The sequence below is a fragment of the Alligator sinensis genome, unplaced genomic scaffold (assembly GCF_000455745.1).
Source record: "Alligator sinensis unplaced genomic scaffold, ASM45574v1 scaffold342_1, whole genome shotgun sequence".
Lineage (NCBI taxonomy): Eukaryota > Metazoa > Chordata > Crocodylia > Alligatoridae > Alligator > Alligator sinensis.
Genome location: NW_005842126.1, coordinates 332608 through 359654, shown reverse-complemented (window position 1 = coordinate 359654; position 27047 = coordinate 332608). Strand labels below are relative to the sequence as shown.

Here is a 27047-nt window from a genome sequence, read left to right as displayed (position 1 = left end):
CTCGAGATCCTTTCAAGGGTGCTACACAATGTTAGCACTGTTAGGTTTACAAATAGGATTTACAAGATAAACCAAGAGGTTTCAAATAGAATCCATAGTTGTGGTCTGAGTACTTTGCAAGAGAAAAAAACTGCTCTATTTTTTGTCTGTAGTCAAAAACTAGCCAATGAAAAGTAAGAGATGGCATTCTCCAAGGGGTGCCTTGAGAATCACTGTTCCAGCTAAAACAGCAACCTCATATATTAAGAATTTGGATGGTTGACATTGCTGACTTCTACTGCAAACATGGTAGAGAAGCTGGATCTCCAAGATGTTATGTCAGAATCTAAGGACAAAAAGCAATAGCAACGCCCTGCTCATTGGTCCAAGCTTGTTATAGAACAGGCAATTTAGTTTGCATTAACTATTATTTGGAGGCAGGCAGGGGGCTGAAGGTGCTTAGTATAACTGAACATGTTCAGGCTGTAAATGTTGTGCCCTCTGAATGTCCAAAACCCTCTGGCCATGCTTCTTTCTTTTCCCATTTCACCCCTGCCTGTTCTGACACCATTACCAGGGATGTGCAAGACAAACAGCTAAAGCTAGATTTAACCTCCAGCTCAGAGTGGTTCCTGCAAGTGCTTTCATTTGAGCACTTTCCACCTCATATTTTGTGATGCAGCAAGGGATATCTAGGAAATAGCCTCCCCTCCTGCTTCTCACAACAAGGGGATGTTGCCAGCCTCTGTCATTTTCAAGGGTCCCAGGCCAAGCTGCTGAAGTCTGGCTGAAGCAGAAGGCCCCAAACCCTGTTTCTGAGTGACAATAGAGTAAACCTTTGTAGATGTGATAACCAGCACAGTCAGCAAAGTAAAGGGAGCAATCAATATGTCCAGCTAAACCAGTAATGTGATAAGATTAAAACAGAACCCAAGGACTGAAGGGAGACTATTAAAAAAAAAGAAGTCATGCCATAGCTTTAGATTTAAAATGTTAGCAGTAGTGAGTAAGGCAATGAAATCTATTAGATGTAACTTTGTTATAATAGATTTGTGTAAGGTGTCTTAGGTAAGGATGCACAAACCAAACATGCATAGTTGGTCTTAAGGTTAAAATCTCAGGGAGGATGCTAATTTTAAGATAGGTCCAGGTTCAGTTTGAACCTAATCAGGAAGAAAACAAAGAGATGTAGTAAGTGACTTTGGAAAAACTATAAATACTAGAAAAGTGGACTTTATGCTGTTCAAAAATACATACACATGGATTTCAGTAAATGACAGCAGTTATTGCAATCATTCCCTTCCCCACAGAAGGTGCCAAGTCGCAGCCAGTTTAATTTTAGTTAGGCCCCCTCAGATGCTCAGGATAGAGAGCCAAGCCCTGCAATTCTCAGCCTTACTTCGATCCAAGAAGTTAGAGAGTCTATGTCTAGCCAAGTCCAGCCAAAATCCTGGGGCACTAGGTAGGGACTGAGGTCTGGCCCATTTCTCTGCAAAACTGTTGGACTGACTCTTACCTTCTTTGGGGGCTTAAAGTCCCTGGCTGCTGCTCCCACATCATGGTCTGGAAGTACGGGGTGCAATCACACCACCACAGCCCCTCTGGATCTGCCCCTGCTTGAAGTAGTCTCTCTTTACACTCCTCCTGCCAGTCTCTTCTAGTCTCTGACCCCCTTTTCAATAACTTACAAGATCTTGTGGTTTGACCTCCGTGTATTGTCTCTGGCATTTTTCTCACCTTTCAAACCAGTGCATGTCTAGGCAGGGCCAGCCCACAATTTTTTGGCGCCCCCTGCAAGAAATAATTCTGATACTCCGTGACATGAAGAAGCCACTAGCAGTGGCCAGGGTGTGGCAAGTGGCCAAAGAAGCCAGTAGCAGCATCAATGGTGTCTGCAGCAGAAGGGGTGGCAAGCAGACAGACGTGAAGCCGGCAGCGGTGTCAGCAGCCGGTTAGTGAGGTGGCAAGCATCCAGACACAGGGGACCCCTTGGCTGCAGGGCCCCCTGTGTCTGGATGCTTGCCACCCCACTACCCCTCCATTCAAAATAACTCCTTTCTTAGTGTAACCCTCCCCCCCAGCACCAGGACCAGGCACTATACCAGATTCAAGATCTTCAGGGTGTCAATAGTTTTGGGCTCTCCCTCAGGCAACTCAGCTGGCTGAGGTGTCCCACCAAAAAGAAAGGTGTGCTCCTCACTCTAACCTTCCCAAGAATCCACTCCAGCCTAAGTAACAAATAGGGTTCTTTATTTTAGCTATAACTATTTACAGACAGGAATAGAAAAGATTAATAACAACTATAATACACATATATACATATATGCATTACATAGGTTCAACAACACCCATTAAAACCCATAACCAAAATGTTATCTATAAACCCAACATTAGTGAATAGTCCATCCAACAAGGGATCCCACATACAACAGACCTATCAATATGTCCAGTCGCAGATTATTCTTTAAACCTCAGTTCCACTAGGAATTCAGTTCACACTAATAAAAATGAAAGGCAACACTGCTGTTGCTATGAGTGGTCACCAGACGGCAGTGTGTAGCTCCTACAGGCATCTCAGAGTAGTGTGCAAGTCCCAATGTTTCTTTCAAGCAGAAACCTCTGTTTAGATGGTAGCGGGATGATTCCTTCCCTGTAAATAAACTTCTTACAAGCACTATGAGGTTAATGCCTCCCCACGTTCCCTTTCCTTGTGAAGCTAGGGCTGCTTCATAGAGACTGCCTCCCTTTACAGGCAGGTCCTCTGTTCCTGTAGCCTAAACTCTCCCACAGCTCCAACCCAGCTGCAAGCACAGACTTCCTACCCCCTGTCCCCTTTCCTGGGGCACCCGAGTCCTGAGTGTGCACAGCTCCTCTCCAAGATAAGGGACTCAGCTCCTTAATGAGCACCACAGGCTGTCCGTATTTCCTGGTGTGTTGGCTCCCTGGAGCAGGCTTTCAGTCCCCTACCTGGGTGGAAAGACTGTCCCAATCCTCTCCCTCTCTTTCCTGCTGTCTGCTGTGTTTATATCCCAGACATAGCCAACCAAACCCCTCCATTGTGCTGGCAATCCAATCAGCTGCATGCATATTTTTAGGCTCACCTTTTCAGACCTCCTGCATGCAAGCCCCTTCCCACCCTTTCTTTGGGCATTGGGTCCTTGCCCAGTCTGCTGTCTCCGCAGCCAGGCAGCTGTTACATTAGCAGTACAAGAAAGCATCCGTTCATGGCATTGTTTACTATTGTTGCATGATGCTCTATGCCAATCTATTAGCTTACCTAATTCAAATGTGGGAAGGTTAGACCATTGATGTTTTCTTTTTCTCTTGGCTATATTGCTTTATAAAGAACTGACGTGTGACCCAGAGTGAAGGAGTACTTTCAGAACCATAGCAAAAGCAGAAAGTTATGATATACATTTTATATTACAGTATAACCTCATAAATCCAGCATCCTTGGGATTTAGCACCTGCCAGAAATTGAAAATTCCAGATTTTTGAAACAATCCTTAGGACTTGGGGGGGGGGGAATAGCGGCCAATCCCAAAGCAGTGGCTGCACACAGAGTGGCAGTGCCACGCCGTGCAAACTTCCATTTCTGCATCTGGGGGGAGGGGGTAGCGGCAGGCAGTCTTGGAGAAAGGGTGGGAGAGGGGGAAGAAGAGTAGCAGTGGCCGGTCCCAGAGCAACAGCTGCACATGGAGCGGTGGCACAGGGTGGTGGGTTGCAGCGGCATCCACTGCATGCAAGCTTCCTCCTCTGCATCTGGCTGGCCAGGCAGTGCCTGCATGGCCCTCAGAGGGGCACCACTGGCCTTGCCCTGCTGCTATTCTGCGATGTGGCATATTTTTTAAAAGTGCTGGATTTTTGAAAACCAGATTTATGAGGTTAAAATGTACTCTTCATTGAGTTGAGAGGCCTGCACACCTGATGCAGTGTGCAGGGCCATGCTCTTCAGCCCACCAGGCTCCCCATCAGTCCTAAAATTTGGCAGCAGAGAAGCTGTAATTAAATGTTGACACTGCTCCCCCACCATTAAGCTTTCAGACTCATGGGAATCTCTGTAAGCTGGATGAGATGGCTCTATGGGCCAGATCTAGCCTAAGAGGGGTGGTTAAGCACCCTGGTACAAGTGATCATTTTTCTCAATTTCAACTGATAACCTTTTTTCCGTTTAAGGGACTAAGTAAAAAAGTGTAATACTATTTGCAATTATGACAAACAGGGAATGTCAGAATGTAAAGTAGAGAGTATATAGTCCAAGGAGACTGGGAAATCCCTCCAAACACAGCCAAGCCTCTGGCATTAGCTTCACTTCTGCAGACCTTACGGTACAGTAAGAATTTCTCCAAGTTTTTTTTGTTGTTTATTTTTTTAATACGCCCCAACTGTATTTAATTAAAAAGCGAGTGAATTATGTTTTAGATCAGTACAGTAAAGATAGTTGCATACTGCCTACGCAGACTTCCCTTCATCTTCCTTGTGTATATGGTACATTATTTTTGAATTGCAGTGTTTCTTGTCTGCCTGCTTTTGGGAACTGTGAGTTTCTATTCATTTAAAATTTCAGGTAGGATGTTAATTTTAAGATAGCTTTTCTCTCTATTTATTTTCCTTTATCAAATTCTCTTTTAATTTCCACAATAAAAATTAAATAACTAACTGTATATTGCCAGACCTAAGAAAACAAAACATACTGGACACTCAGATTCAAGCAAGTTTATTTATTTAAACAGTGGAACATTACTTTATGCTTGCCATGTAATATTCCAAATCCAAATAAATGTAACTAAGGTAATTTTTTTTAAGTTGTATTTTTAATGCCAGGTCTAATTTCAGACTCGTCTGGCAAAAAAAAAAAAAAACCTCCCAAAAAACCCACCCCTGAAACACAATATTCAGTCTATACGTATTTTCAGAGATTTTGAGCATCTACACGTTTAATTTATTTCATTGCAAAATAAGCCACCTTGAAACAAAATGTTCCTAAGGCATCCTGTCACAAGGGCTGCTCTTCCCATGATGAGACTGGCAGTACGGGAACCGTGTCACTTTTGCCTTAGTAGCTCATCAACTGACTGTAACAACCACATAGGGAACAAAGTACATGTTTGTGTTAAGTTGAGAAACCCTTCTGTGTGGGCAGGGGGAATTCCATCTCTTCAAAAATTTCTGTCTGCTTGCAATTTGAGCTAAGCCATTTGGACAATGTACATACTCTTTGTACAGTATTATTTTTGGTAATACTGTATTTTCCATTAATTTCTTACTTTACAAAATGAATCCTTTTTTCATGCATCACAGGTTTTCGTAATAACAGTTTGAAAAAAAGATTGTTTACATTACATTTTTATCCCCTTTGCAAAGGATCTACAAGACCTTCTTCCATACAGTGAGAATCTACAAGTTCTCAAAAAAATTTTCTGAATTTATCTGCCATGGGGCAAGGTGACATACCATGGAAAAAAAGCCTGTGAAAAAAAGCCTGACAAACAAAGTATTAGAAAATGCACATGCAAGTTACTACATTTATTTAAAAATTAAGGTCACAGGAAGGCAATTATAAAATTTAAGCTAAAAAAAAGTTTAAAAATAAAATCAAGAACAACATTGAGAGCAAGACAAAATCATTTGAATTATACATCCATCTGTTTTCCCATCTTAGCTTACCACAGACAAGTTATTTTTCCACTCTGCACCTCAGTTTCTCCCAATTTATAAGAGGAGGATAACAAAGCAGATTTCTTATGCTAGCTTTAAAAGTTTTTTCTAGAACATTGAGGTAGCAGGTGCGGCTCATGACCGCTGCAATACTGGGGCGCGTGGAGCGTCCCACAGGAGTGCAGGGGGCACCCTCTACTTGCTCAGCGGGAAACCCGGAAGTGGACCAGAAGTACTTCCAGTCCACTACTGGATCTGCCGGGGACCGCATGCTGGGGCCCTTCCCCACACCTCCTCAGCTTGGCAATCAGCTACAGGGGGACCCCAGGTGTCCCCCCCAGACCCAGGGGGCACCAGTCACCGAGCTGGGGGAGGCATGCTCCCACTGGGACAGAAGTGCTTTAGGTTTACTTCTGGGTCTGCTGCCAAATGCGCTGGGGAGCCCCCATGCTTCTTTGGGACACTCCATGCACCCCAGCATCGCAGCACTTATGAGCCCCTGCTACCTAGAGGCATGTAGAAAAAAAAGTTTCAAGCTGTCTCTAAGTCCGAATCTTTCCAAATCGATTCTGAGGGTTCCAATTCGATTCGGAGAGATTAAAGGGTCTCTAATTCTATTCAGATTCAGAGATTCAGCCACCGAATTGGGCCGAATCTCCACCAAATCACATCAGGAACCAAATCTTCACACAGCCCTAGTGATAAAATCTTCCTGCTGTGTTCTCTGGCCTCCTCAGCACCCTCTCATTTCCCACCTGTCATGATGTTAAGTGTTCTGATGACTTTCTGGGGGTTGCCTATAGTTGCTGGAAGACCCCTTTTAGGCGATTTCTCTCTTGATACAGTCCATCTGGACTATTTGGCCCTCAGCACAGCAGTCCTGCTTCCCTCTACCAATTGCTTACAGCCCTACTCCTGCAGCTTACTTTTTACATTCTAGAGGCTGCAGCTCTTTTAGTCTTTCTGCCTGGTGCCAGCGTCAGACAAAACTTGGGCAGTACCCCTTATGGCATACAGGGGCCTGGCATCTGCTCCTCCCTACCCCAAGCACTCCACCCCCCACCCCGCCGTGCTCCCATGGGATGTTCCATCTGCCACACCATCTCAGCATTCACGAGCCACCTGGTACCTTGAGGTATGTAGAAAAAACATACAAGCTGTGTCTATGTCTGAATCGTCAAATCCCTCTGAATTGAATCGGAGGCTTCTGATTCAATTCAGAGAAATTAATGGGTCTCCTGATTCAATTCGGATTGGGAGATTCAGCTGCCAAATCAGGCCGAATCTCCCCCAAATCGAATCAGCAACCGAAGCTCCATACAGCCCTACTTAACAGTAATTTTCAATGTATCAGAATTACTCATCATCCTGTCAATAAATATAATTATTACACAGTTACATTTCTTTGTCACCTAGCCTTTCCTGATTTCACAATGGGCTCCATCAGTGCAGCAAATGCTGATTTTTTTTTGTTTTGACCTCTTCAGACAACTGAAACCCAACCATGCAAATGCAAATATCTTCTACTACCTTTCCCCCCTCCCCCTCCTGAGTATATCAGCACCAGCCATGGTTTATTTGGGCAGAAGGAAACACTGCACCCCAACTGGAAGAGGTAAGACAGTAATTCATCAGTAACCCAAATTAAGTGTTTCAACCAATGGCATAGCAACTGATAACCCATGGATACACTTCAGGGAGAAGTGAACATATTCCAGAGATGGGCTTCAGTCAAACATTAAAAACTCTGTTCTAAGATTGCTAAAGCTTGAGGTCATTCCAAGGCTTATGGTTTTACTTGTCATAGAAATGGGTGAGTCGTGTAGTTGCATGGTTGGGTAAAGCACAAAGGGGGTTTGAAGCAAATCCATTTCTAGACTTGAAAGTTGCCTAGTAGAAAAGTTGAAATCTAAACACAGGACCATAATAAAAAAATGTAAGAGTTACTTGTAGAATAGAAGGCAAGGATTTTTTAGGGCAACATATTTTATTGGAGCAACTGTCTGGTTGAATACAGTTAGATAAGTTTTTGAATGCAAGACATTTGTCATCAGATCTGAGAAGGGGAGCAAGAACAGTGGTTAAGAACAGTAGGTAAAACTGTAAACTTGGAGGGAAGCAAAAAAAGACAACAATTAGCTTGATTACTAGAATATCAACACCAGTCAAAAGGGAGGAGGGTCATTAGCACCTCTAGTGTATAGGAAGAAATTCAGGAATCAGGTAGATAATTGTGTGTCAAAAAAAAAATCAATATCAGAGTTCAGTATTTGATTCTAAGCATCCAGGCAACTTATGAATTTGTTCCCAAACTCACTTTTTAAATGCTTTTGACAGATTTCCCTTGAGCACAAGAGTAGTGAGGTCAGAAAGGAACTTTCAATTTATACTGATACCATAACAACATAGTAAATGATTACCACTAATGAAAGGCTTTCTACAAATTTTAACTTACTCTAAAATCATCCTCAGATCTAGATAAGCATTATCACTCCATTTTACATGAGGGAAGGCAGGCTCAGAAAGAATACCTATGATTTATTAGGACAAATAGCATATCAGTAGAAGGAATTCTCAGCCCCTCTCTTAGTATACTATTCCAAGGAACTTCTCTTAAAATACCTATGCAAGAGGCAAGGATTTCTTAGGGTTCTCTCTTTCATTGAACCAGCCATGTACTAGAGTTGGACGAGTTTTCAAATTCTTTTGCATTTGAAAGCTGGACCAACTGTGTTGTAGAGTTGGACAAATGAAAGAGATAATCCAGAAATTATTTGAAAGGCAAGGACTACTTAGGGTTATCACAGCTACCAAAAAAAGAATCACTCTTACACTACTTAAATATCTACCAATACTCTACATGTGTGCCATGACAATCTCTACTCTTGAGCAACCAGTGAACCCCCTGATAAAATTTTTTATTTCCTGCCTGGATTATGGTTTTACACTCAAGCTAAATTATATCTGTGAGGTATTTTTTCTTCTCTTCTTGGGAATTTGGTCTACTCTTCCTAAACAAGAAACAGGAGACAAAAAGATACTAATGGTATACAACATGCATGTACTCAGATTACTCAGTGATAAGGTCAGTGCTAATAGAGACAGAAAAACGTGAGATAGCACCAAGAGAAAATTATTCCATTACTTTATGAATTAATGAAGCTGGTAAAGAGAGTTAAATCAAAAGCTGACAAAATCTTCAGGGTATTTGAACACAGGATTTCATCTTGACCTCTCAAAAGAAGTTTTTAATAAAGCAAGCCAAACAGAACAGACACTATGCATTTCCTTTCCTCAGAAATTTAAGCTATCCTGGGAATAGTAATAGCATCAGTGAAGTATCGTTAACATTATAATCAAACACTCTCCAAGTAAGGAGTCTGTCTTATGTGAGACAGGATGAGTGAGAGAGACATTGTTTCCAAGAAAAATTAAGTGAATAACTGCTGTACCCTCTTAGCTTCAGATAGATAATTATCCTCTCAAAAATGGCAAAGTTGTCAGAACTGGAAAGCAGGCAGTCTGTATGAAGACGTGTGTTTGAAACAAATTAATTTCTGAGACTATGAGTGAAGGAAATGAACTGTAATGTACTGTGTGAATTGGAAATGTAATATGAATGTGTATCAGAAGGGGGTAACTCTGTGGAGTCCTGTGAGCTGCAACTCTGAACTCCAGATCCCAAAGCCTCCAGAAGGGGGAAGAGGAAGTGACAAGAAGTGACAAGCAACCCTCCGAAGTCCTGCTGGCTGTAATGTTGGACTATGACTCCCAGAGGGCTGGGGAGGCAGACGGTTCCAGGGTTAGCTGGAACCAACTGGAAGACTGGAAAGGGTAGAAGAGATAAAGAGGTGGAAGAGACACAGCAGCACAGCTGAGCTACAAACTGAACACATGAGCCCCCCCCCCCTTTGCAAATAGGGAACCTGTACAGAGTGAATCTGGAATAAAGACTGGTTCTCAGGTACCTCTCAAGAGGCAGGGGGAGGGGGAAAAACTTCAGGTGCTGAATGAATGTATTCTAGTGGTACTGAATATTACCTGTTACTTACCCCTTGAGTATATGTTGTTATACCATTAATATCTATTTATCTGCATTTGTTCCTCCCCTTTGACCCATTGGCTCATGAGTCATGACCCTAATCCCTCGGACTTTCTACAAAAATGGGAAAACCCCTTTCAGCTGTGGTGCTCATTCCTGACATTGCAAGGATTTGGGACAAGCCTAGCTCCCTTGTGGGGCTGGGGTTTCTGTCCTGTTGTTGCAGCCATCAACTTCTGGGATACCAGGATCTAGCTCTTTAGATAATTAGGTTTGCTGTTTCTTTTTAAAATGAGCTGATTGCATCACCCAAACTTTGCAATTGCAATAACACATCTCGATTGGGTAGGTTCATTGGGATGCCACTACAGGACCAAAAATAGGACCACCCCTAGATCAAGCAAGCTGGTGCATATAGATCAAGTGGAAGTTCCCCCAGATTCTTTTAGCATTCTGACTTAGTAGCTGGTACCTGGAGGAGAGTTATATATAATAAAAAGTTGATCACTAGGTGTAGTTCTCTCTTCGAGCTGCTACCAAAAAACCCCCAAAAAACCCTCTCTCTCCAATCAGAAATTCCTAATTCTCTACAACCTTAGTTTCTCTCACCTACATCATCCTCTTCCATTTAAACCATACTGTATCTTTGTCTCTTGCAGAGACAGGGACTGCCTGCGAAATACCAGTTTAGCTTTGGACCTACACACCATGTTAGTGAAAAATTGGTTCAATTTCAGTGTACACAATTTCACCAGGTCTTCTGAAATAAGAGTAGACAACAAGTTTAGGAAGAAGGCTATATACGTAGTACATTAGATGTTATTCCTAATCTTGATATTTTTCCCAGTGCTTATAGTTTTTCAGGACTTATATTTAGAACTGTTCATATTTTTTATATTAAAAATGAATCCATTGTTAATCCAACATTTTACACACTGCATTCCTGAAACAGGACAAGAACTTTATAGATGCATTAGCGAATTTCCTGTCAAGAATGACACGGGGGTGGTGGGGAGGCAGCAGGCAGGGATGGAGCGCCACCACCCATCACCTTGCACCGCTGCTACCTCCCAGCAGCAGAGGTGGTGGAAACTTGCACGTAGCACAGCCCTGTACCCCACTCTGCATCTAGCCCTCTGCACACACCCCCGGCATCCAGCCCTGCACCCCCCACCTTCTCCCCCTTGCTCCATGTCTGCCTGGCCCACTCTGCTGGAGCCACACCCCGCCCATTATTCTTGATGGGCATTCTTGACACAGCACTGGCTGGAGCCACACCCCACCAGGAGCCACATCCCCCAAGAGTGTTACAGACAGACAGATTCACTGACCCCTTTATACACACATATATACATACATACACACACACACACACACACACACACACACACACACACATATATAAAATATACAAGTAAACAGGCAAGGTGCTTCCTAATGATTTTTAGTGAACTTTCAAAACAGCAATGTAGTCTCTTCTTTTTGGCTCTAGAAAATGTTCCCATTAGGGCAAAGAACTTTAGAAGGAAAGAAGTTCAACAGGTTATAAGTTCAGTCTTTGACTGGCAACAAAGACTATTGATTTAGGGTGAATTATCCAATTAAAACAGCAGAGATGTAGTGAAGAAAGTTAAATTGGAGATGCATCACTACAGAATCCAGCTGGGAAACACAGTTAAGAGATCAAGCAACTCAGAACTGCATACATTTGTGAAAGATGCTTCCCATTTGTGAAATCAGGGAAGATTTCAAAAGGGATGAAGATTTTTGGTATAATATAGTTTAGCCAATTGCTTTCTCTCTCCCTCATGAGATTAAAGTTGAAGATCATCTTTTTTGGCATTTACATAGGAAGTGTAACTGGCTGTCATCAAACAGGATCTTACAGAAGTAGGAAAGTACTATGGGGCTATCTTCTTCAGTGTCTAAATATTTTGGGTATTTTTCCTTAATTTTCCTGCATCTTGGTCAATCAAAAGTTAGAACCAAACCTTCCTGTGCATTCTTAATCTGCTATCTTCCAAGTCGTGAATCTCTGAAATATTTTCAGATTTAACCAAGTGCACACTCATGGGAAGACTGATTCTGGCAGCTTAAACACTGAAACTTCCAAACACCTCAACACATTGAATTTCATGTTTCATCTTGGAAGGAAGAGCCAGAGAGAAGCCTGAGGGCATGCACTCATGCTGGCTAATTTGTTGCTTAATTTCATATACTCTTATGCATCCAGTCATTCAATTCCATCCTACTGAGCTCAGCAACTTGAATTAAACAAGGGGCATATTTGGAACTGGGGGGAAGACGGGGTGCAGAAGGGCAGAGGCACCTCCCTTTCCACCACCACTGCTGTTCCTGGCTGAGCAGCACAGGGGAAACCACCAACCTGCTCCTGCCCCATTCCACCAACAAGCTGCAGCTGCACAGAGTGCCAGGCTCAGCTGGAGACAGCTGTGGTAGCAAGTGGCATAGGTGACTGGTAGAAGGGGCATGGGCAGGGGCTCATGCCCCCCCTGGCAGGGCCATCCGCCACTGCTGGAAGCTTCTGTGGGCTCTCACCAGCTCCATCCCCACCACCGCTGCGGCCACCGGCTTCTGCAGGTATTCACCAGCCCCATCCCTGCTAGCTGACACTGACTTCTGCAGGTGTCCCCCCAGACTCAGGAGGCACCAGTCACCCATGGCAAGTAGGTTTCTTCTTCCAACAACTGTCCCCCACTTCCTTTCCCACCATGTCTCCCAGTGGCCAGGAGCAGTTGCTGAAAAGAGGAGTCTGCTCATTACTGCTCTCTCCCCGTACCCCCAGGCAGCTAGGGACAGTGGTGGTAGCAGGCAGGCTCCACCCCCTTCATGTACCTGACTCCCTACCTGGCACCAGGGTGTTCCCCACTGGTCCAGGGGCTCCAGGCATACTTTGCTCCCACCCTTTCATGGTCTGAGAGGTAGTGTGCCACATCCCCATTTACTAAATCCTGGATCTGCCCATGGACTACTGTAGCATTGTAAGATAAGGATGATTGTGGTGTCTCCTAGTGCCTACCCTAATCCTGCTACTCCTCCAGACTCTCAGTGTACTCTCTTACTGTCATGCCTTGTTGCATATAAACTGGAAGGCAGCCTCTGAGGCCTGGAGTGCTCCTAACTGACCAAGCTGGATGTCTGGCCCTGTTCATCTCTCTCTGGGCTCACAGTCTGACACCACAACCATTCTACACCATTAGCAGTTGTCCTGTCCTCCAGGCATCCCTCATGGTCCTACTAGCCCTATCCATGGCTTAGGGCAGCATTTCTCAACCCACGGGTCACAAGAATGTGTGAAAGAGTCACAAACAAATTTTAAAGCAAAATCCATTTTTAAAGGAAAAGAAGCATGGGAAACTGGCTTTTCCCTTGCAGACTGGATGAACTCCAGCTTACAAGGGGATATTTGCCACACCCCCACCCCCACCTCACACAGAGAGGCTGGGGGTTAGGACTCAGGACTCAGGGGCACTGGGTCAGGATTGGCCATGGATGTTTACAAATGGGTCCTGGTACAAAAAAAAAAATGTTGAGAACCACTGCGTTAGGGCATTAGATTGCCTTGGGGGCATTAATCTTGGCCTCCAGCTTTCCCCATAGCCACACCCATGCCTCACAGATCTCACTCACTCCTCCTTTGGACCCTCTGGCTCCGTGTTAGTTTCCAGTCACCCAGGGCCCTTGTCCATTTCTGTCAGTGTCAACCCACTCAGGCCTCTTTTGCCCTGCCTCTTTACACTGGACCCCCCTGACCCTGTTCTCCCTGGCTCAAGGTGCTTTGTAGGGGAACTCACTCATTGCTCCCGCATGGCTTGGCAGCTTCCCCAGGTGCCTGCATTGCCTGGATTTTCCCCTCTCTTGCAGCCCACACTAGCAGGAGGTCTGCCCTTAACAGAGGTTGGAAGCAAATTGCTTCTTCTAGCTCAGGAGGCAGGTTTTTAGTAGGCTGGGGCTCCACCTCTTCCAATCACATGGCTTCCACCTTGTCCAGAGGTTTCTAACCAACCCAGTACTCAACATCCTCTGATTTACTGCAGTCTGCCCTCAGGTGCTGCAGCTTCAGCCACTGAGTTTCAGTCATTTCCCTCTTCCTGCCTAGACCCCTTTCTGCATATGCCCATGCAGCTAGCACTCCAGCAGTCCCCCGCTGCACTTTAACTCCTGTCTGTAGCTTCCCCTGGCTGCTTACTGCTCTGCAGTTGACCCTTGCTCAGCTGCCTACTTAATTGCAACTCTGATGCTGGCTTCCTATTCTCCAAGTAAAAGAGGTTAGTGGACCCTGCTCTGATTATGCTATGGCATTTCAGTCCCCAAAGACTAAACTGCTGTGATCCACAAATTGAAAACAGAAGAGACCAAAGTGTCTCTAGTGCCTGGGCCCCTGCAATGGCAGGGAACTGAGTAGGCAAGATACACTTACATGAGCCAAGCAGCTGATCCACAGCACATGAAAGAGACTCACCAACCTAACCTTGGAGCACTGCTCCACTCAACACAATGTCTCACCTTTACCGGTGACCAATACCAGATGCTTCAGAAGATAGAAAAGTCAGAATATCTCTGGCCAATCACACAACAGGGTAATACCGTCTTTTCTCACTCTTGAAACTAGCCAACTGAATCCTTGAAGCACAAAAGTTGATTAGAATGGTTGTCTTAATTCTTACAGGTCTGCATTAATGGGATGTTGAGGGCAATGGAGGAATCCTGTTCTCTCAGCAGCTCATAAAGAAAAAGCATGAATAGTGAGGATTCATAGATTCTAAAGCCATAAAGAATCATATAAATACAAACCATAAAATCTAGCCCCCAAACTGGATTAAAACACATTTTAGAGTCTAAATGAGGAAATTAGTTAACTGTCTAAGTCATGGCAAGTCTACCTTCCTCCCCTCAGTAAGGTCTTTCAGCATCTAATTACCCTCACAGCTAAAACAGAGTATCTTACTACATCTATCTAGCTTCAGCAGCCCTTGGGTCCTGTCATACCTTTGTCAGCAAAATTGAAAGCCCCTCTCCCCATGTGTGATTACTGTATTCTAGGAAGATAGTATGAAAATAGAACACGGTGCACACTAGACAGATGGAAGGAGGTTGGTGGAAAGTAAAGGCTTTGAAGTGAAAGCAGCTGGGAGGCAGGGGGGATTTTCCCTCTCTGAAATTCTTGGGGAAAAAGCAAAAAACTGCCAGTTCAAAAAGAAAAACAAACAAAATTAATCTGCTTGATGAAATCCAGTTTATTCCAGAAGGCAAAAGTGTTTTCTTTCAAGAAACATCAAGACAACACCAGATGTTTTCTCAACAGGGCCCCAGAAGACCTTTTTCTGCCATAGGCTCCAAGTACGTGGGGGCCCAAGGGCTCTGGCCCCCCTCAGGAAGATGGTAGCATGACTATCTGTCCCTAATTGGGTAAGACAGTCCCAAAATGGGAAAATCAAGTCCCAGTCCTAGGCTGCATTTGTCCTGGATTCCCAGGTTCATGCAGGGATCCGAGTTTTCCATTCATGGCAGAAAAATGCAGGAATGGCGGGTCATGCAGGGTGGCAGAGTTCAAGCCTGGAAGGGGCTGCAGGAAGTGGGATGCATGGGTCACCATATGCACGTGGCCTGGAATATAGGAGTGGGAGTGGGGCTGGGGCCGGGGGTGCTGCTCAGGCAGGGAAGTGCAGCAGGCCCAAGGCTGGGGCTGGGAGCAGGACACAGCCACAGGTGGCTCGTCCAGGAGGCGGGGGGGTGGGAAGGAGGGAGCAGCTCCCTGCCACTGCACACATTCCCAGAGAGGGGCAAGCGGGGAGGCACACACCTCTCTGATTTGTGCATGGGATGGGGGCAGATGCAAGCTGCCCACTGCAGGCTCAGGGCTCCCCCACCCTACTGTCCTCCCCACAGGAGCCACCATGGTGTGGCACCCACTGTCCACCCAGGAGCAACAATGGCAGTGGTGCAGAGTTGTACCCCTGCTGCTGCGGGTGGGCAGGGGGTACCTTGCCATGGTGGCACAGCCAGCATGGGGCTTCTGGGGGCAGGAGGAAGGCAGGAGGGCAAGAGGGTAGGGAGCCCCGAGACTGCAGTGGGCAAACTGCATCCACCCCCACCCCCCAACAGGCTCTGCTCTGCCTGTGCTGCTAGGGGGGCATCATCTGAGGCCTACCCCCCAGGCAAAAATAAAAGTCAATGCCTATGCTTCCTACTCTTTAGTTGATCCTTATTTATATACCTATTACCAGCATCTATTTCATATTCTCCGAATACTGGACAGAAAAATAACTGACCAAGAGGTAAAAAGGGAAAAGAGGTTTATTGTCATTTTCTCCACAGTTGCCATAAGTGGGTGCAGAGTTTTACCTAAACAGTGATAGTTTAGCTCTTTCCATGGGGTATGAATATACACACAGACAGGTACCACAGGGCAGCTGAGACATGATAAACCTCCACTCCCTCTTTAACTTACATACCTAGGTCATCTTCTCATACCTATTCTTTGACTAGATAGTCATGCTTTTCACTCTATTACACAGTGAAACTCTAGATACCCATCTATTAGGAATGTTGCTCACCTATAAAAGCAGAAAGCTTTCTGATTTAGTGGTAGGGCAGCTGGCACCAAAGTTATAACCTTTGAAAGATCTGTTCAGATGAGTATCTGTCAAGTTTCAGTTCACATGTAGGACCTGCATGCCTGTCAATAATTAGGGGTTTAGGTTGTAGCCGTGTTGGTCTAAGGATATAGGCAGACAAGGTTCCTTGGGTGAATTCGATATCTTTTATTAGACCAACCCAAATGGTTGGAGAATAGTTGCTCAATAACTATTCTCCAACCATTTGGGTTGGTCTAATAAAAGATATCGAATTCACCCAAGGAACCTTGTCTATCAATAATTAGTGCACTTCAGCCTTACTCTGAGCTGTTCCTGAGAAATGCAAGCGGCCCCTCATACTTTTGGCATTAAAGGTTACCTGAAAAATGTCAAGACTGTTAATTGGAGTCTGAAACATAGCTGGGTGAACTGCATTTTTATGAAAATCTAAGAGAGGTATGTGTATATCAGTTAATAACTCATTTAGTATTGTTTAGATATAGCTTGAAAACAATCAATGCACTTCTGGGGAAACGTGCAAAATTGAATCCTTCACAAGAGCAGTCAATAACCTTTTCTGTGTCTTATTGTCATTGTCAGTGTTCTTATATCCTAGCTAACAGTTATTTCTGTGAATTAAGTCACCTAAAAGCAACAGTGAAGCATGAGGTGGTGTAATGGTCCTGTCCAATTCCACCACACCTTACTTAGTTGCTAGTGTGAAACAAAATACCCCTGAGCCTTGGTGATGTTCGCACAAGAGAATCACCACACCCTGCAATGCCTCACTGCATGAAAAGAGTAACATACGTAAGGAGAACACGTAAGTGTGGATAGCTCCAAATAGGGAATCACTTGTAGATACATTGGTAGGAAGCTATCTTTTCTGTTCTATGTATGGAAAATGAACAAAAAAAACCCAACAACAAAATCTGTTTTCTGCCAAAGTTTTAAAAGGTCTAAAAGCTCATCCTTTCAAGGCTAGAGACCACCCCTGGGTTCATTATAAACACAAAATTATCTTTCTTAAACTTGTTATAACATGGGCGTGTGCAGAGTAGTTCAGCCATATACAGTGCAGTCTTACAGAAGGACTGGTACAGCTACAAAGTGAATTTCACAGCTTTCTTTGAATGCCACGATTATATTCCCAGAATGAGGGTTAGTTCAGCAAACCAGCAGAGCAGACTCAACAGTATACGCACCTCAAGAAACTCCCTTCACTCGCACACCTCCTCCTCTCTGCCTGCCCCCCCAACTAAGTCCTAGTGCCCGACTTCAATGAATATTGTTAGTGTGTGAAACCCAATATAAAATTTAAAGATGCCAGATGACACAGACTTGAGAACCATCATGGTATGTGTTCAGAACAGCAGTCTCAGATTTCATAATATCCCAGTCTTCCTAGGGTCTCTGGAGAGGTTTTCTGAGCATTTACAGTCCTTGTAATTTTATATTAGAAGCACATCTAAATTAACTATGCTTTTGAGTGCAGTGGGAAGCACTGAAGAGAATAATCTCCACATAAGTGTCAAAGTTTAAGATTCCAATTGACAAACGAAACCCCTCAAAAAAGTGCTCAGACAGAAAGAAGCATAACTTGTTCTTTACCTCTAACTAAAATCCACAATATAAGTCACTGTCCCCTGAATCGGCCAAATCCGAAGCAAATACTAGCTGCTTCGCACAGGCCTACAGAGTAATACTATCCGGTTTAGAAAAGGAGGGACAAGACTACTGAATTTAATTTAAATTGCAGGAGGATGAAGTACATAGAATGCAGTTATTCAGATGGAAGTTTTATCAGGGCATCGAGCTTATTAACATTAGATCTGCTCAAAGTGTAATGGAAACATGAACTCACCATGAACCCCCTCATTTCCCTCCTTCCAAAAAGACAGTGCTTCTAATAATACAGTGCTTCTTACAACATGCTGGAGTGTTTATTTACTAGTTGCTAAGAGTACCCCAACAACTGACTCACCAGTATCACTTCCTACTGTTATCATGTTTTCCTTTGAGGGCTTAAGCTTGTGGAAATATTCAAATAGTTTTTAAAATTTAATTTCTCATTCCAAGACACAGGTTAAATATATGTTTTCCTTTCAGCCAGTTGCAATTTTGTGAAATATCTATGAACTTCTAGTCAAGTGAATTTCATAAAATAATAGGATTTTTTTTTTTAAACCAGGTTTAAATTACTCAACTACACAAGCCTTTAACTAAAGTTTATACTACACCCGCGTATACAGTGCACTTTAACTATTTGGCATGTACTGGCAAATAGATTTACAGGTCAATAGACCAAACATCCTGATTGTAGCACAGAAATCACAAGAGGTGGCATATGTAAATTTACCCAGATGACTCAATCAACTTATTTTACACTTCTGATACTACACACAAGTGAAAACAGAGTATAACTTTCCAAAGTGTACCTAGAACCACTGACACAGCAATCACGTACACTAGGACCTCTCCCACACTTAAGTTCTTGTGGAAGAAATAAAAGAAAGATCAGAGCTTTGCATCCTGAATACAGCTTTGTTGCTGGCATTGACTCAGCTCCTGGTAAATAAATATTGCTGGATTTTCAACATTTGAGGTTACCAGTGGGTGGGGGTGAATAATATGCAATAATAGCTGCCAAAGATAGGCTGATTGTTTCTTATAACCACATTTTCTCTGGAACAGGTTTGGAAAATCAGTTACCATTTTATGAAATGGAATAGCATGCATTTACGCTCTGAACTTGTGTCTGACCCCTAGGCTGCTTTCTGCTCAGAGGAAGGCCTTTTGTCTCAGGAGGAACTTTATATTTAAATCACAGGGAAAAAATTCCACAAGACTTCATGAGAACTGACAGCCCCACAGGACTGGCAACAAGTACATGGCCTGGTGTTGCAATTGTTTCAGGGGCAACAGGCACAGATGGAGGAATTAATTCAAATACAAACCAAGGAGGCAGAGGCATAAATTATGCTGCTGACCTGACAGCAAGAGCCGAGCAAGAAAATAGAGGCTCAACAGGCAGCAATTCTTCATGCCACTGAAAGTATAAAAATGCCAAAGATGATACTAGAAAACGATCTGGAAGCTTATCTGGAGTCCTTTGAAAGAGCCGCCTTGGCAGCTGAATGGGATTGGACTTGTTGGTCCAGCCAATTAGGCCCCCTCTTGATAGGTCTGGCCCAGCCTACCTACCAGGCCTTAGCCCAAGGTGGAGCTATGGATTACACAGAAGTAAGGAACACGATACTATATTAACTAGAGATCTCCCAAGAGCATCAGCAGCAGAGGGTTCAGGCCAAGAAGAACCCAGAGGAGCAGAGACTGGCTCAGACACTAAAGGACCTGTTGTAAAGATGGATCCAACCTCAGGGAAAGACCATCATAGAAGTTTTGGAAGTTTTCAGTCTACAGCAGTGCCTCACTTATCTGGAGGAAAACTCAAAAATGGGTCCAATGACACCAGCCCCAAACTATGGAAGAGGTTTTACATTTGGCCAAGTCCTTTAACGTAGCGGAAAAAGATGCTGGAAGGGGGAAAGTTACAAAGACAATACCTACCCTGGGAGGGCAATGGGATTGACAGGGAATGAGGAAAACTGAGCCACAGCAGGTCAGACACCTAGGGTTTAGAGGATGGGGATCCTGCCTTATAGTATGTTACCACTGCAGATAACCCGTACATAGTGCAGACTTGTACTCTAAAACCTAGACTTTAATAGGACCTTCACTTTACAAACTGATGCTTTGCAGATAGCATCGCAGGCAGGGCTGATGCAGCAGGTAGAGGACGAAGAATGATCAATTGCATATGCAAGCCAGAAACTGCTAGGCCCGGGGACAAGGTATTACATAATTTAATGTGACTGCTTAACCATAAAGTGGAGCAGTGGACTTTTTCATTACTATCCATTAGGAAGGAAATTTGTTCTGGTTACAGACCATGCTCCCTTAAAATGGCTGCCATCCACAAAAAATTATAACACCTGGATAACGCAGTGGGCCTTGACCCTACAACCTTTTTATTTTTCTGTAGACCACTGACTGGGGAAGCAAAATGTAATGGCAGATTTCTTGCCAAGAAGCTGTGAAAACAACAGTCACCAGATGGAGAGAATGGACGAACACTGAATGAAGCACGCATCACGTAGAGTGTAAAAGAGTAAATATGAGGTAACCTCAACAGACCATTAAAAGACAGGGAGCATGTAACAGGGAGCCACTTCCCAGCCCCTGTTACTAGAGGTATCCCATGTACAACTGGGGGTCTCTGCTTCACTCACCTAGGAGCCATGCCGGGCTTCTGCAATTACTGGAGGCCTCATCCGGATGTGGCTGGGAGCCGGCCCCAATACCAGGGACAAGTGGAACCCCAGAAACTACAGGGTCCCTGCCCAAACCAGTCAGGAGCCATGCCAGGTTCCTGCCATTGCCAGCCAGCTTGTCTGGGAGAGAACCCAGAAGTGTTGGCAAACCCAGCTCCTGGCAATCATGTGGCTGGGGAGCCGGCTGTGACTGGACCCTGAGAAACCCAACAGATTCAAAAGTAAGCACTAAGGCCTATAAACCCCCAGAGAGGGGAGTGCATGGTCTCCTGGAGGAGAGAGGTTCATTTCTGTGAGGAGGCACAGGAAAGGACCAGGAGCATGATGAATCTGGGTCCCAGCCCAGAGGCAAGCCTCAGGTATTTAGAGTGAGCTGGTAAAGAGCAACCGGCAGAGAGTTAGCCACTTAACCCACTGGTGCCAGGATTGGGACACTGAAGCAAGACTCTTCACGTAGGGAGCAGTTGTGAGGCTTCTCAAGAGTAGCTGATGGATGGAGCCAATGGGCTGGTGATAGTGCTGCTAGTCAATAGGATACCACCAGGGAAGGTGCAGATTCAATAAATCTGAAAGGCAATAAATACATAATTGATAAGACATAAATGTGATTTAATTGATTGATGAAAAATCCCTCCTGAAAAGGGCACACAGGAGTTAAACAGTTGGCACTGGACTGTCATGGTGAGCAGCCATAAACAAGGGCCCTTTTGATTGAGAGCATGCATAGAAGGCATGCATAAGAGTTGAAAGGGGCATAAACTAGGACTGATTGAGCCCCAAGAAACTCATGATTCACAAGGGGCTAAACAAGTGTTGAATGACTGGGTGAGCTACTGGTAGAGACTCAGGCACACCTGGTGTCCAACCCAGCAGATGAGACAAGGGCAGAGGGTAGGGGAGGTAGACCCCTGTGAAGAGGACATACTCCCCATCAAAAGAATGTCATTTCAACATTCAGCTTCTCTTTATTCTTTTAACATCAAGGTGTGGCAGATGAGCATAAAGAAGTGGGCAGTGGCTGGGTCATCTTTGGGCAGAGGTGTTAAATTAATCATGATTACAAATCTGATAAAAAACCAACTTCTCCATTTAGATCTGCTTGCTTAATCGTGGAGAGCGTGGCAGGGAGGACATGAATGCAGAAGAAGGAAACTTGAGCAGGAGTTCAGAAGGGGTGTTAGGACATAGTGGGTGCATCTCCACAAGACGTTTACTATGGAGTTGACCAATTAGCTCCACAGTAAAACATCACTGTTCCATCCTAATAGCACCACACGTGTAGGCAAACTAATTAACTCCACCATAGGATAGTACTGCCAGACAGAAGTACTATCCTATGGCAGAGTTATTTACTCCACCGCAACACATGTATAGATGCTGATAGGGCTGGCTGGGGCACAGGGGTGCTTCAGTATAGGGGCTGCCTCCCAATTAGCTGCACACTGAAGCATCCTCATGCCCCAGCCAGCCCCTCCACAGCCTGTTTAGCTGGAGCAAAGCAGTCCCAGGCTGACAGACTGACTCCCAAATCTTTTGCCAGCCAGGGCTGCTCTGCCATGACTCAATGTGCTATGGTCCTGGGCTGACTGGGGTGCAGACGTGGTGCCTGGGAGCAATAAGCTCCATCCACAAGACTATTGCTACAGTCAATCCTGTGAAAGTTTTATATGATTTTGTTCCCTCAATTCTCTGACATCCTTCATTTGATGATTCAATACCTCCACAAGGATATTTTCCCTTTCAGCAAAATAAATTACAGCATTATGAGTAATCTGTCCATGAAATTGGCAAGGCACACTATATATTCAGCTTGCTCCGTGGGTGAACAGTAGTAAGCCTCAGAGACGCAGTGAGTGCTTGACTTCATCACTGAGAAAGACAAGGTACTGTACATATTTCTAGAGATTATTTATTGTCATTCTCATTTTTATTTTTGCACTGCTGTGTTGGCAACTGTAGAGTAAGTACAGACAGAGGGGATTTGAATAGGAAATAATGTATTTTATTGATATGATGGATGCTGTCAAGTGAGGGTTCAAGTTTATTTATTTCTTAAAGAAGAAAAACCACAGCAAGGTCAAAAATAGTCAAGACTTACTCCAGACAGTATAGTGTAATGCAGGCTCAGATATGGATTAATACACACACACATACACACACACTCTCTCAAGTCACAGTGTTCTTTCACAGAGTCTCCTGCTGATATTTGGAAGTTTCTCTTGATTTTGTAGTTTATGTAGCTTCTAACACCTTGAGTCCTTATCTTGGCCTGGGACGTCAGGTTCCATTGCAATGAAAATAACTGATAATAATAACTTTTATTTATAAACAATCCACAACAGAAGCCTTGCTGTAACAGCTGAAAAATATGTCTGTGTGATAAAGGTGCTTGCTGAAGGTTCTATGAAGATTAGACCAAGTGTTTTTTTGTATTTGTTTAGATATTAAGCTCTATGTTGTTGCTAAAAGCCTAATTAAAGTTTAAAATGTAGTAAGGCCTTGTATAAAGTAAAGCCTAATAAATTTAGCAAAGCCTTGAAGTAGTAAGGCCCTGTGGCGTAGTTAAAATTAACCTTATCAAAGGACTGCAAGGCTTGTACTGCTATTGGTCAGTCTAAGGACAGTTAAAGTAAAAAGAATCTGAGTGGCTGTACGGTATCAGTACCATTCAGAAGCTATAAATTAGCTGGAATATCCGGAAATCATTCTGAAGGAAGATACAGTTCTGTAAAAAGGACTAGTTAGCTGTTAGCCTGGATCAGTGGGCCCATGGATCTCAAGGAGCCCAAGGACTGAATTCCAGGGTCCTTCCAGTGCTGGTCGGGGACGCCCAATTTCGCTGAACTTTGTGGAAAGAGAAACCTGTTGTACATCAGGCATCAGAGGGAATTGTCGATAAGTTGCCGACACGAATTGTTCTTGTCTGTCATTGTTTGTCTTGTTATTACGCAATGTTTTTTTTTTTTGTTAAGTCAGTAAGACTTTCTTACCTTTCTACCCCTGACCACACTCTCAATCCCAAACCCTCTGCAGGTGGCTGAGACACCTTGCCATGAAAAAAGAACTGGAAGTCTAGTGACATGAGTGAATACTAATCAGAAAAAACACCTTTCAGAGCTGAGACAGTGTTTCAAGAGATTGTTACAGGTAGAAGGTTTCACAGAAGGAATAGGCTTTCATGAGGCAAAACTGTAGTACAAGGCACTTGACATATATTAGTTCACAGTACAGCCTGAAAAGACTAAAAAGAGGGTTCATTATCACCTGCCCATATTCTGATGGTTGATTAGTTTGACCATTTCTTTTCACTCTTAAAAAAAATGTCTAAAGTGCTTGGATTTGCACAAATAGGAACAAACAATAAGCCATGAAAGATCATATAGGGTTTTTTTAACTTGATCTGGTATTTGGTCTCTAACAAAAGGCCAATATCAAATGTTGAAAAGGAAGGCAGACATAGGTTAGACATGGTACAACCTGCACTAGCCTCTTCCTAACCCTGAAAATATCTGATTAAATCACCTAGGATAAAAATATTTTTATTCTAGGTAAGTTAACTAATTTTCTCAGTCACCACAATCACAACTAATTCTCTTTTGAATCATAGTAATCTCTTTATGACTTGATAATAACTTTTGGCAATGAAGTCCACAAGTTAATTGTGCTACGTGTATTTTGCTTAATTTAGTGTAATTGAATTTTCCTTTTTCCCCTCCTTTTATAAGGAAGGAGTTGTTCTTTATGCAAATAACTATATTCACAAAACAGATTAAGATATTCTCTCTAGAAAAAGAAATGCTGTGTAAATTAAGTGGCTAATCATACTTCTTGAATAACAAATAACAGTTGGTTGAAATGAATAGTCCATAGAGAGCTGACAGACCAAAATGTATTCACTCAAATCCCAGAAGTTTTCAGATATGAAATACTTCTATGAAAGGCACCATTAGTCTTTGCCACAAAAAAGGTCAAGTTAACTATATGTAGAAAGATAGTGCTGTATCAATGATCTTCTAAAAGGGAAAGGTTTTTGTTTTTAACATTTTAAAGGATTTTCAAAAACAAAACAAAAAACAACCCACATACACAACAACAACAGCTGTACAAAAGAAAGAGCAATCCTCAACCCACATACCAACATCAGCTACTAAGGTCCAAACGACTGTTTATCTGCCTGTAGTAAAAACTTAGCCCTTCAGGGTAGCTGTGCCTCAGCCACTTTCAAACCACTTTCATATCTTCAGTAGGAAATAGCTTATCATGATTATCGCCTAAGCCTGTCACCTTAAAATATTTTTCCTCCCTATCTTTTCATACAGATCAGAATAATGGAAGCTTTGAGCATAGCAAACACTGGGTTTGCTCTTGACTTTTTTAGACAGGAATGTAAGATGCAAGCCAACAGAAACATCTTGTTCTCCCCTTTGAGTATTTCATCTACTATGGCCACTGTGTACCTGGGTGCGAAAGGTAGTACGGCAGCTCAGATGGCAGAGGTAAGTTGGAACTACGAAAGGTAGTACGGCAGCTCAGATGGCAGAGGGAAGTTGGAACAATAGGAGCTCTCTGAAAAAGCTGCTACTATTTAAGGGGAGAAAAGCTAACTTAGCCAGAACCATAGAAGAAGGCAAGCCAGTTGCTGGCTTTTGAGGTGTACTGCCCTGTCACTATGCTTAAAGATCTGCCTCTCCTGACCCGCTTCTCCCTCCAGCACATAGCTAGTCTCCTCCAAAATCCAGATGTCAGGCTGGGACCCTTTCCCAAATTGGCCTCTAAGGACCCAGGCAAGGTCCCTTTTCACCAAATCCACACCATTTCCTTTAAATAAACAGAGTTTAGCTCTGCTGTATAGTGTTTGCAGAGCTATGGGTGTTTGCAGCATGTAAATAAGAGAACCGGAGGCAGAGTCCAATACATCAAATCAGGCAGGAGCATCAGTTAAAGGTCCAGAAGTAAAAACTCAAAAATGAAATACTAATTGTCATCAGGAGGTAGGAGTAGGGACTTCCCAACTCAACATGCTGCTTACCACTTTCCTACTATTTCATTGTTGAACTTTAGCTCTGATCATATTCGCAACACATTGCCATAAGAGGTCATTCCAAATCAGAGCAAGCACTGAAGGGCAAAGGTACATGCCTCTCTAGCAACCATGTGTGTTCTGCATGTATTGCAGAAGACTGGAGGCTGGGTGCTTAATTCAGGGCTGTTTGATTCTGCTGTGGAAGTCAGGCACATTCAGGTTAATCAGTAGAATTCTCAGCATCACAGCACTTAGGTTCACAAATCAGAAGCTGTGAGCCAGGGTTTGGGAATACATAGCAGGCAACTGGCAGAGGCAAGAATAGAATCCAGGTCTAGGTCTCCTGCCCCCTAGTTCCATGAGATAATCATAACATCTGACATGTAGAGCAAGTCATCTGCCACAGCAATTATTCTGTTTGCAATTTCGATTATAGGTGCTTCACTTTAACGAAGTTGGAGAAGTTGGAATGGCCACTACCACTACAAAACCACAAACCTATTACAAGATGGAAGAGCTTCTGACAAACCGGTGTATCAGCCTCCAGAAGGTACCATGTCCAAACAAATATCTATAGTCTCCAAGCTATAAGCAGGTTTACGTCTTTCCTATGATTCCTTTCCCTCCATGTTTGAATTTGCTTTGGCTTGTCTTGCTGGCATGAAATATTCACAGTGGGAATACCTACTTGTGCCATTTACTGCAGAGTAGACTAATTAGCTCCACAGTAAAGCATCACCGTCTACATGTGCGGTGCTATTAAGCCACAGTAAACCAACTGCGCTGTAGGATAGCATTGTCTGGGACAACTACTGTCCTACAGCAGAGTAGTTACAGGCAGCAAAATGCACATGTGGATGGTAACAGAGCTGGCTGGGGCATGAGGGTGCTACTGTGTAGACACTGCCTCCCAACTAGCCCTGCACTGGAGCACCCTCATGCTGCAGCCAGTTCCTCCACAGCACGTTAAAGCTGGGTCGGAGCAGCCCCAGGTGGGCAGGCTGACCCCTGGGTCCCCTGCCAGCTAGGGCTGCTCCGTCCCAGCTCAATGTACAGCGGTCTCAGGCATACATGTAAACGCTACATCTGGAAGCAATAAACTGTGGTGCAAACTGTGCCAGAGCTTATTGCTACATGCTAATTGCACATCAAGTCACTGGGTGCATCTACATATGCAGTCTTCTGAGAGGTTTCCAGTAAATTCTTTATTACAAACATTAAGACAAACTTCTCTTTTTTTTTTAAAAAAAAAGTGAAAAATAATGCTGTTTTCTCATCTGACGCCGAAGAGCTATAACCATCCTGTGCTTCTCCGACTCCCCCTCTCTCTTTAGAGTTCTAGTGGATTTTCTCTTGCTTACTACTTTCTGCTTATTAAACAACTCATTGTTAAAAAGGAGAGAGTATGCTTT

General features: G+C 43.7%; 1 protein-coding gene across 2 annotated transcripts in view; it reads left to right on the top strand.

The window, feature by feature from the left end:
* Positions 1–20425: 20425 nt before the first annotated feature.
* LOC102385434 (serpin B10-like) overlaps positions 20426–27047 on the top strand; it is a 13219-nt gene continuing 6597 nt past the window's right edge. The window contains exons 1-4 of one of the 2 annotated variants that reach the window (XM_006024958.3): positions 20426–20460; positions 22357–22495; positions 24932–25108; positions 26072–26185. In XM_006024958.3, the coding sequence (XP_006025020.1) occupies positions 24941–25108; positions 26072–26185 (282 nt within the window). In that variant the 5' untranslated portion in view covers positions 20426–20460; positions 22357–22495; positions 24932–24940. Of the gene's footprint in view, positions 20461–22356; positions 22496–24931; positions 25109–25128; positions 25155–26071; positions 26186–27047 lie in introns of those variants that run through there. The other variant, XM_006024959.3, reaches the window with a different exon arrangement.